This window comes from Bubalus kerabau, chromosome 1 (assembly GCF_029407905.1).
Source record: "Bubalus kerabau isolate K-KA32 ecotype Philippines breed swamp buffalo chromosome 1, PCC_UOA_SB_1v2, whole genome shotgun sequence".
NCBI lineage: Eukaryota > Metazoa > Chordata > Mammalia > Artiodactyla > Bovidae > Bubalus > Bubalus kerabau.
In genome coordinates this window covers 26797161-26817136 of record NC_073624.1, presented here as the reverse complement: position 1 = coordinate 26817136, position 19976 = coordinate 26797161, and the positions used below count along the sequence as shown (strand labels likewise).

At 38.4% G+C, this 19976-nt stretch overlaps 2 protein-coding genes across 12 annotated transcripts; one reads left to right on the top strand and one right to left on the bottom strand.

Moving 5' to 3' along the window:
- Window positions 1–2083: 2083 nt before the first annotated feature.
- C1H12orf60 (chromosome 1 C12orf60 homolog) lies at window positions 2084–19939 on the bottom strand. Of its 11 annotated transcripts, none has more exons than XM_055570923.1 (4): window positions 19102–19939; window positions 17193–17273; window positions 16958–17102; window positions 2084–2923 (listed from the first exon to the last, which is right to left on the bottom strand). In XM_055570923.1, exon 4 carries the CDS (start codon window positions 2897–2899, stop codon window positions 2183–2185), a length of 717 nt encoding a protein of 238 aa, XP_055426898.1. In that variant the 5' UTR covers window positions 2900–2923; window positions 16958–17102; window positions 17193–17273; window positions 19102–19939; the 3' UTR covers window positions 2084–2182. The 11 variants fall into 11 exon arrangements, with proteins under 11 accessions (XP_055426898.1, XP_055426917.1, XP_055426934.1 ...); XM_055570942.1 differs by having other exon boundaries at window positions 19498–19939; XM_055570959.1 differs by lacking the exon at window positions 17193–17273 and having other exon boundaries at window positions 19102–19224; window positions 19662–19679.
- SMCO3 (single-pass membrane protein with coiled-coil domains 3) lies at window positions 7581–17730 on the top strand. The gene is made up of 2 exons (XM_055570998.1): window positions 7581–7646; window positions 16494–17730. Exon 2 carries the CDS (start codon window positions 16509–16511, stop codon window positions 17184–17186), a length of 678 nt encoding a protein of 225 aa, XP_055426973.1. The 5' UTR covers window positions 7581–7646; window positions 16494–16508; the 3' UTR covers window positions 17187–17730.
- Window positions 19940–19976: the final 37 nt, after the last annotated feature.

The window sequence follows — 19976 nt, the reverse complement described above, 5'->3', positions numbered from 1 at the left end:
GAGGGAGGGGAGGGCAAGCCTGTTTCTTGTGCGGAGTGAGGGTAGGGGTGTGTCCACCGGTCAGGCCAGAGGGGTGGCTTAGGTGTTTTGTCCACTCTGTAGGTGGTGGTGTGTGCAGGGGGCTTGTGCAGTACCCTGTTTTTGCTCAGGGCTCTTCAGATGTGACAGTTGGGTTTTTGGTCTCTCTGTATCTTTTGGGTCCAGAATTTATACCACCTACGCATGCACACAGTTATTTGTAGTCCCATACAGTTTCTTTGCATTTTGTTGCTCGAAGAGAGGTGTGTCCAGGTCCAAGTACTGCAGGACTGTAGCAAAGGATCCCAGGTCCCAGCCTGTCTCAGTCTCAGATGGGAGAAAACACAGAAACCGGAGAAATAAAAGGGAAAGTTAATGAAAGATGTCAGTGGAATCTTACTCACTGCCTGCAATGGGGTGTTGCACACACATTTCTTCTAAACTATTGCAAAAGTTAGAATTTAAACTCATATGTTAATTTACAGAGGACTTTGTGACAAATTGGATGTTAAGCCTTCATTGCAAATTTAAGCACATTTGCTAAGAATGCAAGCATATGTGTGTGAAGATAAAGTAAAACATCTAATTACTCAGCAAATATCAAAGATATATTGAATCCCCATTATGTGCAAACAATTAGGTTTTTAAAAAGTGCAAATCAAACTTCCCAGCTAAGAATGTTCTCCAACTCTTCTTTTGGGGAGTAGACAAGATAAGTGGGTTGATGGGGAATCTCTAGGTCTCTAAAGACCCTACTAATTGAGCTAAATGGGGTGAAGATGAAAGCTAGCTCCATACTCATGAATTCTGAAAGTCCAGGCTGCTTAGTTCCTCTGAGATATAGATGAAAAGCAAGCATTTATTTTTTTGAAAGAGAAAATGGGATTTAAGATTTTTAAACAAGAAAATATTTAAATGAGGAAAGATCTGGTATTCTCAGAAAGTAAAATTCCAAAAGAGAACTAGAGTTAATTCCTTTTAAAATCAATAGCTAATTCCATACTTCTTGAAAAGAAAAAAAAAATATTAGCGCCCTTAATTGCCTTTCTTGTGCTTCACAAAGTTCCTATTAGATATAAAGGGAAATATGGCAATCTTGAGAGCATACACTCATTTGTAGTTGATGAGAACCCAAGACTTTATGGCAGGCAAATGGATCTGTCTTTTTTCCCCCAATTCAATCAAGCACATCTCAGAAACCTTATTTCTGTTTTGGTCAAGTAACAAGTTGTAGGTCTTTGTGTGTGTGTGATAGTCTGTGTGTCTGTGTGTGTCTGTATGTCCGTGTAAAATGTTACTTTCATTTTTCAACCTCTAATATCGCCTCATCATAAGACCTTAGTAGGAAACAAAGACTGACTCATCTGCTTTGGTCTTATTCACATAGGCAAGAAAATTCTATTACTCCTCATTCATTATGCTTTTTTACTTCTGGATAAATCATATCAAAGGTATTTAGTGATGGCTTATGATAGGGGATTTCCCGGGTGGCTCAGATGGCATAGCATCTGCCTACAATGCGGGACACGCAGGTTCAATCCCTGGGTTGGGAAGATGCTCTGGAGAAGGAAACAGCAACCCACTCCAATACTCTTGCCTGGAAAATCCCATGGATGGAGGAGCATGGTAGGCTCCTCCATGAGGTCGCAGAGTTGGACACGACTGAGCGACTTCACTTTCACTTTCACAATGATAGACAAGCCACTGAAGTGTACAGAAATTGGTATATGGGTGACAAAAATAGAGAAGTTGTTTCCTAGGGTCTGAACAATATTATTTAGTTATAACATATATATTTACCTAGACTTTGCACTGTAGAAACCAGAGATAGAATTACTGAGTAGAAATTAATTGAAGGTTATTTCAATTATGCTTTAAGATGAAATACAATGTTTAGAAATATCCTCAAATATAATATCATACTTGATTTTTTTGAACAATATATTCTTTTCTGGAACCACCATTTTAAGCAGGATTTCTTTGGTTATTTATTTTTATTTGAATAAAGCAAAACTTGAGGTACATGGTTTGCCAGGTGACTACTCTTTGAATTTGTGTCCCAATAGACCACATGTTGGGCACTGAGGGTCTTAGGGAGTACTATGAAAACTTGCATGGTTTGAATTGGTTTTCTGACCAGCATGAACATTCTGTTGCACTCCTACTAGTTCCTGGGTTTCTTAAACACAGAAAACTTGGTTTCCATAGTTTTCATGGCTTTTTGGAGGACCTCTAAGATTGGTCCCATAGTTTTGACAATTTGTTCCATTTGATCTGCAGCTGACTTAATGGTATACTTAGCATTCTCAATGTTGAGTGCATCCTGCAACTTTTTCAAGGCATCTATTGTAGTGGCTTTGGATGGACCTGGACTTTTCTCAGATGTGTTGGCATCTGATTGTTCTTTCCTGTAGAAGTCACTTAATTGGAGATTCATGATGGGATATTTCATCAAGAGTAAAAGAGAAGATTCCAAACTCTCAAGAATGTTACCACTATTCAGCACAGAGGCAATGATAGGTGACTGGACATTTTTGAACATTTCTTTAGTTGACTGTTGCAACTCCCTTATATTGTTACTCTTCTCAACCATAGAGAACATAGCTGTTGCAATCTTGGAACTTAAAGGTTCACTTTGCATTGGGTCCTGCTTGGCCGCCACCACAGACTGCATCTCCTTAAAAATTTTGAGCATTTGTTCAAAGACAGCCTTCACGTTACCATCTTCTTTCACAGTCATCAAGAGGATCTGAGTGCTCATACTGCTGTTGAACAATTTGGTGAGTGCATTTGTGAAGGAAGCAAGATCTTGCATGTGAAAGAAGAATGTTTTGGCAGCTTGAATGAGCCTCTCTTTATCATTTTCTGATTCTGTAGACATTTCTCCAGCAGAAAAGTTTCAGCACTGTAAAACAAGGAGGAATCCAAATAAATGCATGTGTCAACCCTAAAGAGACTGAAAGTATAATCTAAACATGAGGATAACTCCTGTCAAAGGTTGGAAGGCTATACAAGCATAAATGATCTTGTACTTTAATAAAAATAGCAACAAAAATAATTAAAGCAGAGTAGAATAGGGATTTTCATAAACTTTAAATCACATATTAAATATTGCATGCTAGATCCTGTATTGGATATGCTGACCTATGGATACTCAGGCATTACCCTCAGTAACCATCCAGTCTAGTGGAAAAGATTGGATAAAGCATTAAAGATTACATAGAGGGACTCTAGTTCCAGTTAAAACAGAGCAAGTACTCTCCATCCACTGGAGAAGGGCATGGCAACCCACTCTAATATTCTTGCCTGGAGAATCCCATGGACAGAGGAGCCTGGTGGGCTACAGTCCATGGGGTCGCAAAGAGTCAGATACGACTGAACAATTAATACTCACTCACACTCCATCCAGTCTTTCCTACTAATTACAGCTAAAAATCCTGAACAGAATATCTCAAGTAACTCTTAAACAACTCTGAAAGGTAGACAGCAGCAGACAGAGGAGGTAGAGAGGGCAGTATTACAAAGAGGATCAAGGCTATCTAATCCAAATTCCCAAAATGTCTATCTTGTCTAAAAATGTCCTTTCATCACAAATTGTCCTCTTCTGCAATAGAGAGGAATATTAATATCTATAACCAATGTTCACAGTCCTCTTTTGATATTTTCTCTAGAATTATGCTCTATCGACCACCCCATCTTCCTTTTGTGCTATGAACTGAACTATGCTAAGAATATGTCCTTCTGAAATCCAGTAGGTTGACACTCTAATTTCCAGTATGATTGTATTTGGAAACAGGGCCTATTAGGAGGTAATTAAGGTTAAATGAAGTCATAAGGCCCTGATATAACAGGATTAGTATCCTTGTAAGAGAGACACCAGAGAGCACCCTCCCTCACTCTTTCCACCTTGTGAGACTGCAGCAAGAATGTGACTGACTGCAAATCAGGAAGAGAGCCCTCACCAAAAACTGAATGGGCCCATACTTTGATTTGAGATTTCTCAGCCTCCAGAGCTATGAGAAAATAATTCCTGTTGATTAAGCTGCAAGGCTATGGTATTTTGTTATGGCAGCCCAAGTTGACTAATACATCTTGTATCCTCCATCTCTCCCTCTTCATTTGTCCTTCTCCTTTGACTATGAATATACTCATTTTCCTATTCAGTTGGTTAAGATTCTGGGCTTTCATTACCACTGTGGCCTGGGTTCAATCCCTGGTCACAGAACTGAGATCCCACAAGCAACACAGTGCAGCCAAAAACTGCCCTACTCAGTTTATATTTTATTTTCTATTTTGATCATGCTGCATGGCATGCAGGATCTTAGTTCCCAACCAGGGGTCGCACAGAGTCAGACACAACTGAAGCGACTTAGCAGCAGCAGCAGGGATCAAACCTGTACCCCCTGCAGTGGAATCATGGAGACCTGATCACTGGACAACCAGGGAATTCCCCCTACTCAGTTTAAAAAAGAAAAATGTTTGACCCCAAAATCATGGGGTCACAAAGAGTTGGACACGACTGAGCAACTGAACTGAACTGAACTGAATTTCCCTTTAAGTAATGATCCCATCTCATTCCTTCCTTTAATTCTCAAATTTCCCAAGAGAGAAATTCTCCACATTATTGTCATTTATTTCTAGCCTTCCCTGGTGGCTCAGTGGTTAAAAAAAAAATCCACCTGCCAATATAGGAGATGTGGGTTCCATCCCTGGTCTGGGAAGATTCTCTGTTGGAGGAAAAAGCAACACACTCCAGCATTTCCCAATACTCTTGCCGGGGAATTCCATGGACAGAGTTACCTGGCAGGCTACACTCCCTGGGGTCACAAAGAGTCAGACATGACTTAGTGACTGAAAAACAACAATAATTTATTTATATCCCTCATTATTTTCTTACAGGGCACCAATAACTTCTAACCATAAAATTTCTTGGCCTATTTACAGCTCAGATGGTAAAGAATCTGCCTGCAAGAGACCTGGGTTCAATCCCTGGGTCAGGAAGATACCCTGGAGAAGGAACTGGCAACCCACTCCAGTATTCTTGCCTGGGAAATTCCATGGCCAGAGGAGCCTGGCAGGCTATAGCCCACGGGGTCGCAAAGAGTTGACGTGACTAACACACACAAACATCTTGAATTCTCTGCCTTATTTAAAATTGCTGAATACCTCTTTCTACTTCAAGTTTTTCTCCTCCAGAGGCCTCCACAATGCTGTACAAACCTGGTCCTTCTACATCCTCTCCAAGAATTTGCTCGTTTTATAGGCTTTTCTTCCTTATACCAGCAAGTTCTTTCCAGTCTGCTAAGCTCAGCAATGCTGTGTCTTTGGCCTCCCTCATATTCTCTACTTTTTCCCTTCAAGACCTCACCCAGGGATGTCCCTCATGGTCCAGTGGTAAAGAATCTGCCTGCCAGTGTAGGGGACACAAGTTCAATCCCTGATCTGGGGATGCCATGGAGCATGCCATGGAGCAGCTAAGTCCAAGTGCCAAAACTACTGAGCCTGTGCTCTCGAGCCCGGGAGCCACAACAAGAGAAACCACTGCAGTGAGAAGTCTGTGTACAGCAACTAGAGAGTAGCCCCTACTCGCTGCATCTAGAGAAAGCCTGTGCACAGCAACAAAGACCCAGTGAAGCCTAAATATTAATAAATAAAGGCTAAATTATTTCTTTAAAAAAGATCTCACCTGTCCCCATTAATTATAAATGTCATCTATGTGCAGATGACTCCTTAATCTCCCAGTGTAGCCTTGGACATTCTCCTGATCTCCAGATCTACATTTCCAATTACCTACTGGTCATCATATAGTAACTATACCAGTATATGTCACACAAGTATCCCAAACTGCACTCATCTCCTCCAAAAACATTCTCCTCTTAATCCTTGCCTCATTGTTGAGGCTCAAAATCTATTTTCCTTTTCTCTTCACCATACTGAATCAGTCCCTAAAACTTGTTAACTCTCTTTGAACTTATTTCAATCCACCCCCTCCCTTCCATTCTCGTAACTACTATTCCCATGAACTGTCATCTAGACCATTTTAATGGTTTCATATTTGATCTCAATATTTTTGTCAAAAGTCACAAACTGACAATTCACAGGAAAAATCTAACCAGATATGCTTTGTTTGACCTACCACAATTCGTTATCAGTTGCAAATTTTAAATTGAAACATAGAAATCTAGATTTCTATTGATTATTGAAAAAATGAAATGAACTGGTAGTAGTAAGTCCTTTTTCTGGGTGGACAAATTTCTTAGAACTGAGGTTGTCCCCTTCAGACTAGACATTCAACCTCTATACCCTATTGTCTTGGTGATTTAGTGGCTAAGTCATGTCAGACTCTGGCAACCCATGGACTATAACCTGCCAGATTTCTCTGTCCATGGGATTCTCCAGGCAAGAATAGTAAAGTGGGTTGTCATTCCCTTCTCCAGGGGATCTTCCCAACCCAGGAACTGAACCCAGGTCTCCCGCACTGCAGATTCTTTACCATCTGAGCCACCAGGGAAGCCCCTATACACAAAATAGGGACAGTCCAACTCTAAAGCCCATGGTGTTCCCACTAAATTATTGAGGTTGAGTGATTTTCCTGTTTCTGATGTATCTCTACTGTAGAGGAATCAATAGAGATTAGGACAGAATCTAGAGGAAGAAGCGTGGGAGACTCTGATCTAAGCTTTAAGGGAAAGGAGTCAAGATGATTAACTGAGATAACACAGAAGACAGTAACAAAGAGTAGAACTTCCAGCCAGGAAAGAAGAGCACACACACACACACACACACACACACATAAAACAGATTTGGCTGAAAATATCTCTATCCATATGTCTTGAGAACTTAGAGCAATCAGCAACAGGAGGTACAAAAGGCAACAGAAGCTAAAGTAAATTTAATATCTGGAATAGCTGACATGACGGGACCTCAAAATTCTAAGAGTTTCAGTCAAAGAGGCATCTTCTCTACTGAATTGAATTAGCTCAGTTGGACAGCATTTTTCAAATTAAAAGTCCATTAAAGAATAAAAAAATTAATGTTTTATCTTTGTATTAGTCTTTCAAATTATATTCAGTTCAGTTCAGTCGTTCAGTCATGTCCGACTCTTTGTGACCCCATGGACTGCAGCACACCTGGTCTCCCTGTCCATTACCAACTCCCAGAGTCCATCCAAACCCATGTCCATTGAGTCGGTGATGCCATCCAACCATCTCACCCTCTGTCATCCCCTTCTCCTCCTGCCTTCAATCTTTCCCAGCATCAGGGTCTTTTACAATGAGTCAGTTCTTTGTATCAGGTGGCCAAAGCACTGGAGTTTCAGCTTCAGCATCAGTCTTTCCAGTGAATATTCAGGACTGATTTCCTTTAGGATGGACTGGTTGGATCTCCTTGCAGTCCAATATTACTTAATACATACCGATTTTATACTAATAAAGAAGATAAAAGAATTCTGAGAACTAAACCATGTAGAAACAGTCAATAAACCAGACAGGCAGAGGGACCCAGCAGAGACTAACAAAGCCTGTAAGTCATCACATTCCATTAGAAACATCCAGATGAAACCAGATGAAAAAGCACAACAACTACTCCTAAACAACTGCTGGGACCACTGGACTCAGAAACACAGCAAGGTAAGCAATATGGGTATTTCTGTTAGTATTGATATAATACTCTGCTTCTCCACATTAAAAGGTATCTACAGTAATATGCTAGACTTGAATCCTAGCTATAAATATAATAAAGCAACAAAACAACTTTAAGTGGATCCCATGACATGTTCCTGGTGATCATTTATGTCTCTGAAAATACCAAGAAAGAAGAAAATTAACAGCTTATATAATTAAGTCAGCAGGGAAGATAAAAAAGGTAAAGTCATCAATTTTAGAAAAGAATAAGGATGAAAGGACACCTGTGTGTGAAAGTGTGCTGTTTATATGGGTTGTAACATCTTTTATGTCTTTAACATTCATTTATGATTCAGTACCTTTAGAAGAATGAATGTGTGATCTAATTCTAGTTAATGTCTAGTGCTTATGTTCTTTCATAAGTTCTATTACATTTAAATACCACTGGGCATTTGCTATGTGTCTCCAAATAGACTCCAAATAGACAAGATATCTTCTTGAGGGCAAGGAACTTTGTTTACTCAAGGCAAATGGAAGAGCTTCCCAAGTGAGCATCTGAAAAATGCTGGTGAACGACCTCAATATTCTGCTTTCTGGCCAGAAATATTATTTTAAATAATTTTTATATCAGAGTATCATCACAACATTATCAACTTTTTTTTTAATTAAAGGCCATGGTTTTGATTTAAAGGAGGCTCAGAACTAGTTAGTAGCTGTTATTTTCTCCTGAAAAGCTTCTGATTTCACCCATACCCTAAACCCACACTCCCAGATAAGTGAACCTTGCAGTACAGCTAGACCCAATATGGATAGTGAGGAACAGAGACAGCATGGAGAAAGGCAGAAGCTTAGAGAGCACTAATGACCAGACATCAGAAGCTAAGAAAGGGTCTTTGCTTTCTTTCTTTCTTCCTATTTTTAATTGTTATTATGAGAAAAGTCCAAACATACACAAAAGTGAAGACAATAATAAACTCCTATATACCCATAATCCAGCTTCAAAAATTATCAGTATATATAGGATGAAACATTGAATTAATGACAATTGTCCTGGCAGGGTGCCAATACAGAATAGTAATGACAATGTCTAGAATGTTGAACGAAAGCTAAGGGGTGCTGGATACCATGACTCCTGGCATGATGGAGGCTTCAAGGCTCTGGCAGAAAGAATGGATGCCATCGCGGTTGTTTTCAGTAAACTAACCAAGTCCGTGAGTAACCTGGTTGGACAGAGGTAGCAGGAACCAGGGGAGCCCAGGGCTGTGGCATCCTCTGCTTCTGTTAATACATCTTCTGCTCTCCTGCTGGGTATCCTGATCCCCAATCCTTTGTTTTTTTTTCTCACGTGTAAGCCCTTCTAGCTGTTGGTACCCATCTGTCTGTCACGGGGTGGGTTGACTACTGGCTAATTTTGTTGTGCTCTCATTCTGGACCACCTGCTTTATCTTTATTATTTGCCTGCCTTCAGGGATGAGTAGGGTCAACTTGAGTGCAGCCCACATCCTGGCCTTTTTCCAAGGGTGGAGGAGTGGCCGGTGCCTCCAGGAGGACATCTGTGTGACCATCTGGGTGTGTCCTGCACGGCAGGACACTCATCCTCACTGTGTCACCTGCTGGACACTGTCCCTCCCTGGTCTCCTGGTCTCCCTGTCCCAAGTCCCATAGGCCAGTATCCTGGGATAATCACACAAGAGAATCTGTTTTTAAATATTTGTATCTACTTTACTGCAAAAAGGTTTATAAAGAGGTTTACACAACACATATATGATCACTGCTGCTGCTGCTGCTAAGTCGCTTCAGTCTTGTCCGACTCTGTGGACAACAGCCCACAGGGCTCCTCTGTCCACAGGATTTTCTAGGCAAGAATACTGGAGTGGGTTGCCATTCCCTTCTCCGTATATGATCACTGGGTTATAAAATAATAACCGATTATGTGAGGGAAATAGAACGCAAGCCCTTTGAAAACTGCACCATTATTCTATAGAGTACTTTTGCATGAACTGGAAAAAGATGCTCTCCCTTTACACAGAGGTCAATCTATGTCTCAGGCACACATCTTGTTTTGGTAAATAAAGTTTTATTGGAATGCAAAAAAAAAAAAAAAAATTATCAGTATAAGGTTGATCTTATTACCTCTATGAACCTACTCCAATCTCCCTTCTAGATCATTTGTAAGCAAATTTCAGTGTCATTTCATCACTAACTTTTTCAGGATACATTTCCACAAAAGCAAGAACTCTCTGAAATTTGACCTTATGCTTCTCAAACCAGTAATATTTAACAGAACTGTCTTTGACTGAAACACACCCAGTGTCCTGCTGTAAAAATTAACTTTTGATGTAGGTGGAAAAGTTTTTGCAATGCACTTGCAGTACATATCAAAAGTAATATAAATTTTTATTCCTATTGATTATATAAATTATATGTTTATATGATTCGAACTTCCTCTGGAAATTTACCCTGAAGAAATAATCCAGATAATTCAGAGAAAAAGGATCATGTGTACTAAAATACTTCTATTAAGATACTGAAACAATTAAGGATTTAGTAAATTATGGTAAATATATATGAAATATTTTATAAAATATAAATATGTATATTTTATATAACCAATAAAATAATTATAAAACTAGAAATAAGGGGAAGTATTTAAATTAATATAAGATGAAATTTTATTTATACTATTATCACAACTTTGTAAAAGCACTTATGCCTTTAAATAAACTTTGGAAAGGAATAATTCAAAAAAACAAGATGGTAGGTTTATAGATATTTTTCCTTATGGATATTAAAGTGTTTATATATTATTGCTATAAACTTTTTAAAATAGTTTTATCAAATCTTTTAATTTCTTCGTGTTATAATTTTACCACCTATCAAAGCACAATCACCTGTCACTTTCTCCATGAATCTTCCTCTAATAATCTCGGTCCTAAAATTTCTGTTTAAATTCCTATAGCACTGGACAGTCAATGCACTACGTAATTCACAAAAGTATCCTGAGAATTATTTATCTACATATTTGATAATCAATACACTTTTATTTTTAAGGTGGTTCCTTTCCTGAAAAACTAAAACAACTGTCACATCACTAAATTAACTTTTAGATATAATCATCAGTAGCCATTCCCTTCTCCATGTGCTCTTCCTGATCCAGGGATCGAACCCCGGTCTCCTGCATTGCAGACAGATTCTTTACCATCTGAGCCACCAGGGAAGCCCAGTATCACAAAATTAACTTTTAGATAAAATCATCAGTATATTTCTACCATTTCTTACATGTTCTTTAATTATGAATGTTTACTTGTCTTTTCAACAAAATTGATGAGTTAGGTTCAGTAAGAATCCATCTGAAGCTAGTCTTTGTTTTCATTCCAAGTCCCTAATACAAGCTGTAGCTTCAAGATTTGTCTACTTCCTTTTTTTAAATAAAATAAGCCAAAACACATGTGATTTCCAAATTGTTTTAGCAACAGAACTCTCTTATCACACAAAATTTTACCAACCCACAGCCCAAATACAGCAGCAGAGAATGCACAGCTGCTTTAGTAAAGGCAGGGGTGAAATTAACGTGCCAGAAGCCAAGCGCTCCACCTACTGGTTAGCAATTCCCCATCAGGCTGTGCAGGGCTCTTTCTATTTCATGAACCACTACAATAAAATGCTCAAATAGCAGCTCAAAGTAGGCTGTACAGAAGTGAATGGTAACTGCCCATTGCTAATAAGGAGCACTATCATGTGATAAAAAATAGTGTAAAGTTGACATCTGCCATACAAAAGATGCCACTGATCAGAGCTGGATTAAATACACCACTTAGTTGTCTACTGATGCTGAACTTTAAAAATCATTTTTTAAATGACTCTAAAATTATTTTAAAAGATTGAATTTTAAAGTCAGTATTTAAAAGGTCAAACCTGAAATGCAATAAGATAAAGTATACGGCCCAGAATTCCTCTTGGGTACAGTACTACATATTGTTGGTAAGATATCACTTGAGGCATGACTGAGTAACATCTTTAAGAAAGGTGACTCCATCTGATGGCAGATCTTTTTCGTTTTGCTGAGGGAAGGGAGCAATTCAAGTGTCAGAGCTAAATTGTCATGGGCAGTAGTGCAAATGCTTCCCATTGCCAACTAAGATTTTTCAAATGGTGTATAAAAAGTGAAGTCACTCAGTTGCGTCCGACTCTTTGCGATTCCATGGACTGTAGTCTACCAGGCTTCTCTGTCCATGGGATTTTCCAGGCAAGAGTACTGGAGTGGGTTGCCATTTCCTTCTCCAAATGGTGTATAACCTGTCCTTTAAATATCAAGCACGTATCTAAAAGCATCAGTTTGAAAGGGTACAAATCATTTCCCTAGATAATTGGATGTCTCCACATGGCCCCAGGGTCAATATTATTAAAGCATGAGGTTTTTTTTGTTTTGTTTTTTCAATTTTTATTGGAATAAAGCTGATCTACAACGTTGGAAAAGGAAATGGCAACCCACTTTAGTACTCTTGCCTGGAAAATTCCATGGACTGAGGAGCCTGGTAGGCTACAATCCATGGGGCCACAGAGTCAGACACGACTAAGTGACTTCACTTTCTTCTTTTCTTTCTTTACAATGTTGTGTTAGTTTCTGCTATACAGAAAAGTGAATTAGTTATATAAGTACCTCCACTCTTTTTTAGATTCTTTTCCCACATAGGTCATTACATAATATGGGGTAGAGTTCCCTGTGAGATACAGCATATGCTTATTACTTATCTATTTTATATATAGTAGTATATATATGTCAATCCCAATCTCCCAGTTTATCCCTCCCCTCCCTGTACCCCAGGTAACTATAAGATTATCTTCTGCATCTGTGACTCTGTTTCTGTTTTGTAAATAAGTTCACATAAACCATTTTGTTAGATTCCCATTTATAAGTGACACCATATGATGTATCTTACTTCAAAGTGTGAGTTCTTTTAAATGAGTTTGGGGAAGGCATGCACCACCTCTATCTATAATTTGGTACGACATACTGCCTTCAACTTGACACTGCAGTCTTAAATGTCTTTAACTTCCTACCTACATTAGGATTCTATAAAAGCAGGGACCATATCTACTTCATTTCTGTAGGCTCTACAGAGCCTAGCATACTACCTTATAATAGTAAAGTACTACTATCCATTAGATAAATTGCTACTGCATTATTAAATTACTTCCTTCATTGGGCTCTTCAAGTTTCACCTGTCCAAAACATAATCCTTGGTTTCACCTTCAAACACCACCTCTTCTCCACCTAGTTCTCTAGTGTTTATCTCACTGTTGGGATAGAAACAATTTTAAACTGTATTCAGTACTGGGGCAAGTATAGTGGCATGCCTGCTGAAGATCTCTCTGCAAAAAGAAACTGTCAAGTCTCCTTCCCCAAGTGAAAAAAAGGAAGGTAAGCCTGACTCAAGACAATAAAAGTCTGTCTTCATTAGATGTAAAAAATAATTCTGAGCACATCATGATGCTTCTCACTCAGACTTGTTATTGGCACAAAATTATGGATATCTGGAACCCAGGAAAAAGAGTATAAAAGTGAATGCCCAAGGGTTTTTAGTATGTAAAGGAAAGAGATTACTTTTGTAGATGAAAAAACACTGTGTCTGATTTATGGTAAGACTGAACCTTTCAGCAATTAGTTATTACTATTACTTCTTTTACTGACTGTTCAAAGTGTGTTTAGCTATGAGATTATTACTGCTTCCCTTATTAACAACTAAACTTTAGAAATCAATATTTTTTCATTTTTCCTTCATTTTAACCAGTTTGTTTTTAGTTCTTTTTACATGGTAATCATTGTTAAAGTTTATGTGACTTATTCCCACTGGTTTTAAGCCTATGAAGCCCTCCATACAGACATTTAAAAATTATCTATTTTCTTCTAGCTATTGTATCACTTGTTTTTTTTTTTACATATACTATACTGATAACATTTAAAATTTTACACTGATATAACATTAAAAAATTTTAATACTCCAGAATCATTTATGGAATACTAATTTCAATTAATACTGATTTGAGTGTCTACATATATTATATATTAAATCAAACATATATCAGGGTCTCCTTTGGGGACTATTTTGCTTCATAATTCCATCTACTCTTGCACCTGGTACAACACTGGTTCATACTGTGTTTTTAAGGTGCTTCAATGTCTAGGAAAGGAAAAGTCTAGTCTTTCAAATGTACTTTATGATTAATTTGTTAAGCTGTGTTAAAACAATGAATTAATTGAAAAGCAACTACTTGGAAGCATTTAACCTCTTATCAAGGGGGAAAGTTATCTCTCCAAGTATTTATCTTCAGGTAAATAGAAACACACACCTTTTCTAAAAGTTATGCCTTCAAATACTGGCATATGATAGTTTTTAGAGAAATTTTTCACTTGTTCAGGGTATGAAAGTCTCTTCTCACCTAAATTTCTGAATGGGGATATAGTCTGTGATCTTCAGAGTTCAAAGCCAGAAACTAGAGTTTTCACTTCATGATAAGATCTGAATACTAGGAACAACAACAAAAAGGTTTAATGTAAAATTTCTAGGAGAAAAAAAGCAAAATCAAAGTAATAGTTTGTGGTTAGGAATATTTAATAGCTCTTGTGGTTCAGCTGGTAAAGAATCCGCCTGCAAAGTGGGAGACTTGGGTTCAATCCCTGGGTTGGGACGATCCCCTGGAGAAGGAATGGCTACCCACTCCAGTATTCTGGCTTGGAGAACTTCATGGACTGTCTAGTCCATGGGGTTGCAAAGAGTCGGACACGACTGAATGACTTTTACTCACTTCACTCACTCAACAAACAATTTATTTAAACAGAATTGAGATGTTTTCTATTTACTGATTTGTGGATATTTGTGTCTGGTGTGTGTGTGTGTGTGTGTGTACTATATCTAAATCAAAGATAAAAATTAATTTCTGACCATGATACAATTTACTCTGGTGTGTGTTTATGTGTGTGTGTACTATATCTAAATGAAAGATAAAAATGAGTATCTGATCATGATACAATTTACTCCATCTGGGGTAAAGTAAAGTAAAAGTAAAAAGTTGCTCAGTTGTGTCCAACTCTTTGCAACCCTGTGGACTATAGCCTACCAGGCTCCTCCGTCCATGGGATTCTCCAGGCAAGCATACTGGAGTGGGTTGCCATTTCTTTCTCCACCATCTGGGGTACTAGTGCATTTTTCTAAAACTAAGAGCAAAAATAATGATGTTCCTAATCTGTTTTTCAAAAATTTCCCATTTCCATTTCCATATTGTATCTTTCTAACATGGAGGATAGGTTATATTCATATTTACTTTACTGAGAGAAAATATCTTCATTCCTTCATCCCATGCTTCCAAGGTTCCCAATATCTAGGCTTAGAAATACCATAAATATACTATAAATACACTATAAATATCCAAAACCATGGTCATAGAAAGATAGGGCCCCAATTAATCAGGATGTTGTTTTCTCAATGAGAATATGCCAGATCCTACACAGGTAAAAAGGACTCCATTTTCTTATTCTTCTCTCCCGAGTTCAAACAAAAAAATCAATGTCAGGTACGGAGAAAGACTACTCTAAGTGCGCATACCTAGGAACATTGTTCTCACTGGGTCCAAACTTTCACCCTCGTTCACTCAGAAGAGTGTCACTTGTTCCTCCTTTCTCTGAGCCAAAAGTACAAACACAAGCAGGACATAAACATCAGGCTTATTCATTCTATGGTGTACTCTTTTTTTCCCCTCTATGGTGGATTCTTGCTACTTATTCCTTAATACCTTCCTGGAATGGTATTATCTTCTTTCTGAGGCCAACTCTAGCTTATCTGAATAATGGCCAAGTGCAGTAAAGACAATTCTAAAGAATTTAACTTAAAAGCTTTGCAAATAGAGAACCAGAGAGATATTTATAACTGCCCTGTCCCTTCCACCAGCATGACTGCCTCTGCAAGTTGAGACTTTAAGCAATCTTGCAAATATACTTTTATCATGAGGATCTTTTTGTAAATATTCTATTGTTATATGTGTTGCCTCTGGATGCTTAGGTTTTGGAGTGCAAATATTTGTCTGTAAAGATATAAAGTGTTTTGATTTCTTTTTTAATATTTTAAAATAACAGAGCATATGTTATAAACTACATATACTATATACGCTATATACTTTTTAAACCATGTGAATAGAATAACCAAATAATAAGATGAGTGCATAAATAAAATTAGCTATTGCCCTGTAAACTCAAATCTTAATATTCTTCTAACCCTACTAATTTCAAATATTAGAAAATCAATTTGGTAGGTCTATTCAAAGTGGTGACTATAGGTTGAAGAAATTAAGGAGCACTGGTAATCAAGAGCTAACTATTTCAAATACATTATTAAACATTACTTGGAAATAATCACATCTATTAATAATCAGATGTTGCTGCTGCTGCTGCTAAGTCGCTTCAGTTGTGTCCGACTCTGTGTGACCCCCATAGATGGCAGCCCACCAGGCTCCCCCGTCCCTGGGATTCTCCAGGCAAGAACACTGGAGTGGGGTGCCATTGCCTTCTCCGTAAACAGATGTTAGACCAATACAAATCTGTACTATCTAGGATTCTCCCCATCACAAGATCTAATGCCATAATTAATGCATCCATGGGTTGTACTATGTTACCCGTATTTTCATACAGTGACTTCACATTTCAAAAAACGGTTTTGAAGAACATCTTGAGTTTTCTGAGAAATTCCTTAGGTAGCATACTACTTTTTAATCCACATAGTAAGAGTTCCTGGTCAAATCTATGCAACCAGCAGATATTTTTCAAGATTTTTAGCAAAGATTTCTTATTGTATTTTTCAGAGACCATATTGAAATATGGCTCAAAGTGACTTCCTCTATCCAGAGAACCCAAAAAGGCGACAAGAAGTAAACCGTCTTCACCAGGAGCTCCTTGACTGCTTATCTGACAGCTTCCATGCCACCAATAAGCTGATTGGGGTTTTAAACACGCACTTAGGGTGTATGTTACCTTCCATTGAAATGAAAAGAGACGGGACCATCAAAGAAAACTGTGATATCATCATCCAAGCCATGATGAACATCCAAAAAGAATTGCAAAAGGTGGATGAAGCACTAAAAGATAAACTAGAGCCAACTCTTTATAGAAAACTTCAGGATATTAAGGAAAGAGAAACCGAGAAAATTGCGATAGTACAGAAGGTTATTTCAGTCATCCTGGGAGAAGCCACTTCTGCCGCCAGTGCAGTGGCTGTTAAACTTGTGGGCTCAAATGTCACGACTGGCATAATTAACAAGTTGGTCACCGTGCTAGCTCAGATTGGTGCGTCTCTCCTCGGTAGCATAGGAATTGCTGTTCTTGGCCTTGGGATAGATATGATCATCCGTGCCATCCTGGGAGCAGTGGAGAAAACACAGCTTCAAGCAGCCATCAAAAGTTACGAGAAGCACCTGGTGGAATTCAAGTCAGCTTCAGAAAAATATCATCATGCCATTACTGAGGTCACCAACACAGTGAAACATCAAATGAAATAAAATTACTTTATTTGCCACCGGAATATTTTTCTGCTTCTCTCTCCATAATGGTGTTTTGCTTCTCTGATTAGGTTCATTTTCCATAAGCTTCCAACAAGATATAAATACAGTAAACAACTCCAAGGATTCAGAAATGCTACAACTAGGTGACTCTAGAGTTTTCTATCAACAATGAATGTCTGGATCAGTTGGTGCTAGACCTGTGAGTGAAAGACTGCATCCAGGGATGTCCTCTCACTGTGCTCTACAGATCAACACTAGGGTGAATGCTATTGCAGAGCAGCGTGTAGGGGTGACCTTTTCCTTTTCTAATTCCCAATCAAAATCTTCAAAATTTGCATTGAATGAAGAGACTATCACTAGCTTCAGACATCATTTAGTTCTAAGGGACATAGTAGCTTCTGCACCCACATAAAAGCTGAGCCTTCGAATGGAACAGAAAAACTATGGTAATTGTGACCATCAGTTTAAATGCAATGTGCCCTAAACTGGAAGAGACAGAAATCTGGTTTTTAACAGTTTACTTCAAAGGAGGCAACTGTTCTGGAAACTTCTACTAATTACTACTCTGTAATTCAGATTGACTGTTAAGAGATAAAAGTTAAAATATAAAAAATAAAAATTGTTGCTGTAATTGCAATCAATCCTGACCAACTGTGGTGTGATGATTAAATTTGCCTCAAGTGAATGTCTAAACACTTTGAAACATTTTTAAAATAAGCAAATCTCACACACACATATATATATAATGCATTTAAATGTAGGAGAGACACTACTCTTTTAAGAATTTGTTGTTTAAAGAAAAGTTGTAATTTATTACTTTATGAGTTTTAAGAAAAACTAAATTCCATTTTCAATACTAGCAAAAAGGAGGAAGCTTTCCCTGCTATACAAAAACCTCAGGTGATCCATTACATTAATTATCTAATTTCAGAAAAATCCCAAGGCTATAGAGGCCTAGCGGTTCAGCTGAATTTCTGAAGCAAGTGTTTATTTCTAAATCCTTCAACGACCAGTAACTCCCCATTGAGACTTGTGGGTTCTTACAAAATTATTTTAAAAGTAATTCCTGCAAGAATGTTTGTAACAGCTGATTCTTGCATCCAATTAAAAGAAACGTCTTGACATTTTAAAAGCACAACGTATCTCAAAAATTTAGAGGAAACACTATAGCTTTTCAAAATTAGTCTTTTCTTTCCCTTCTGACACTGCTTCTATAAATTAGTTGCAAAACATCACAATTTAGTTCACCTTCAAAATTTTTATTCTGCATTATGATTCCAAAACTTAAAAACGTACTGCTCTTGTGAGACTCAGAATTCAGCCAAAAACCAAATCAATAATCTTGTAAAACAAAGCTTTAGGTAAGGGACCAATCTTACAGGTTAAGCGCACATTTAAATATTCTCTAAAAAATTAGTATGTATCTCCGTCAAGATCTTGGAATATTTATAACTAATAGTAAGAACTGACCTATATCTAACATCTCTCTTTAGTTGCTAATTTGTGTCCGACTCTTGCGACTCCATGGACTGTAGCCTGCCAAGCTACTCCTCTGTCCATGGGATTCTCCAGCCAAGAATACTGGAGTGGGTTGCATTTCCTTCTCCAGAGGATCTTCCCCACCCAGGAATCCAACTGGGGTCTCCTGCATTGCAGGCAGATTCTTTACCAACTGAGCTATGAGGGAAGCCCGTATCTAACATACTTTCCTGAAAGAGATACTATTTGTGAAAGTTTAAACTCACCTTTAAGGGGAAAAGATATGGGAGGAGTCTTAGATAAAGAGCAAAAGAGTAGGAAAGGACGAAGATTAGACCTAAGGGAACAAACCCCTTTGTACGGTGACGTCATAAAGGATATTTTGTGAGTGAAAAGACTGGTAGGTAAAAGATACAATATAAACCAACCTCACCTCTCGTAAATTTAAAATTGACTATACGTGTGTCCTCACATTTTCTCTTCAAAAAATGAATCCTATAGATTAGCAATCTGGGACTCTAACATTTACACTGATTTCCTCAGGTCTACAAATGTTCTGTGGGAAAATATCAACTTAACTTCCAGGAGCAAACCAAGCTAGCTAAATGCATGAAGCACGGCTGCTGCTGCTGCTAAGTCACTTCAGTCGTGTCCGACTCTGTGCGACCCCATAAACGGCAGCCCACTAGGCTCCCTCGTCCCTGGAATTCTCCAGGCAAGAACGCTGGAGTGGGTTGCCATTTCCTTCTCCAATGCATGAAAGTGAAAAGTGAAAGAGAAGTCGTTCAGTCGTGTCCGACTCTTAGCGACCCCATGGACTGCAGCCTACCAGGCTCCTCCGCCCATGGGATTTTCCAGGCAAGAGTACTGGAGTCGGGTGCCATTGCCTTCTCCGATGACGCACGGCAGCAAGCCTTATTCCGGGATTCCTTTTCAAACAGAAACTCCCGAAAGATCTCATGCGCTTACGTCATAAACGAGGAAAAAACCTACAGAAACACAATTCCAGGTGACACAAATAGCGCTAAATAGTCCCCTATCTTGAATCGGCCTGTAATAAAAGCCACTCTCCGATGTTAAGTCAGAATGCCTGTGGCCCGAGGGATAGAACAGAAGGCTCCTCAGCCAAACATATAGCCCACCCGCTTCATTTTCACACTCTTATTGGGCTAGACAAGTGTCAATCAACATGAAGCCGTTGTTCTGAGTGGTGGAGGCGGGCTCTTAGCCGATAACCAACCAATTCGGTACTGTATTGGGCGGAAGAGACTCTGGTCCTGCAGCTCTCTGTTACTCTCTATGGTTCCA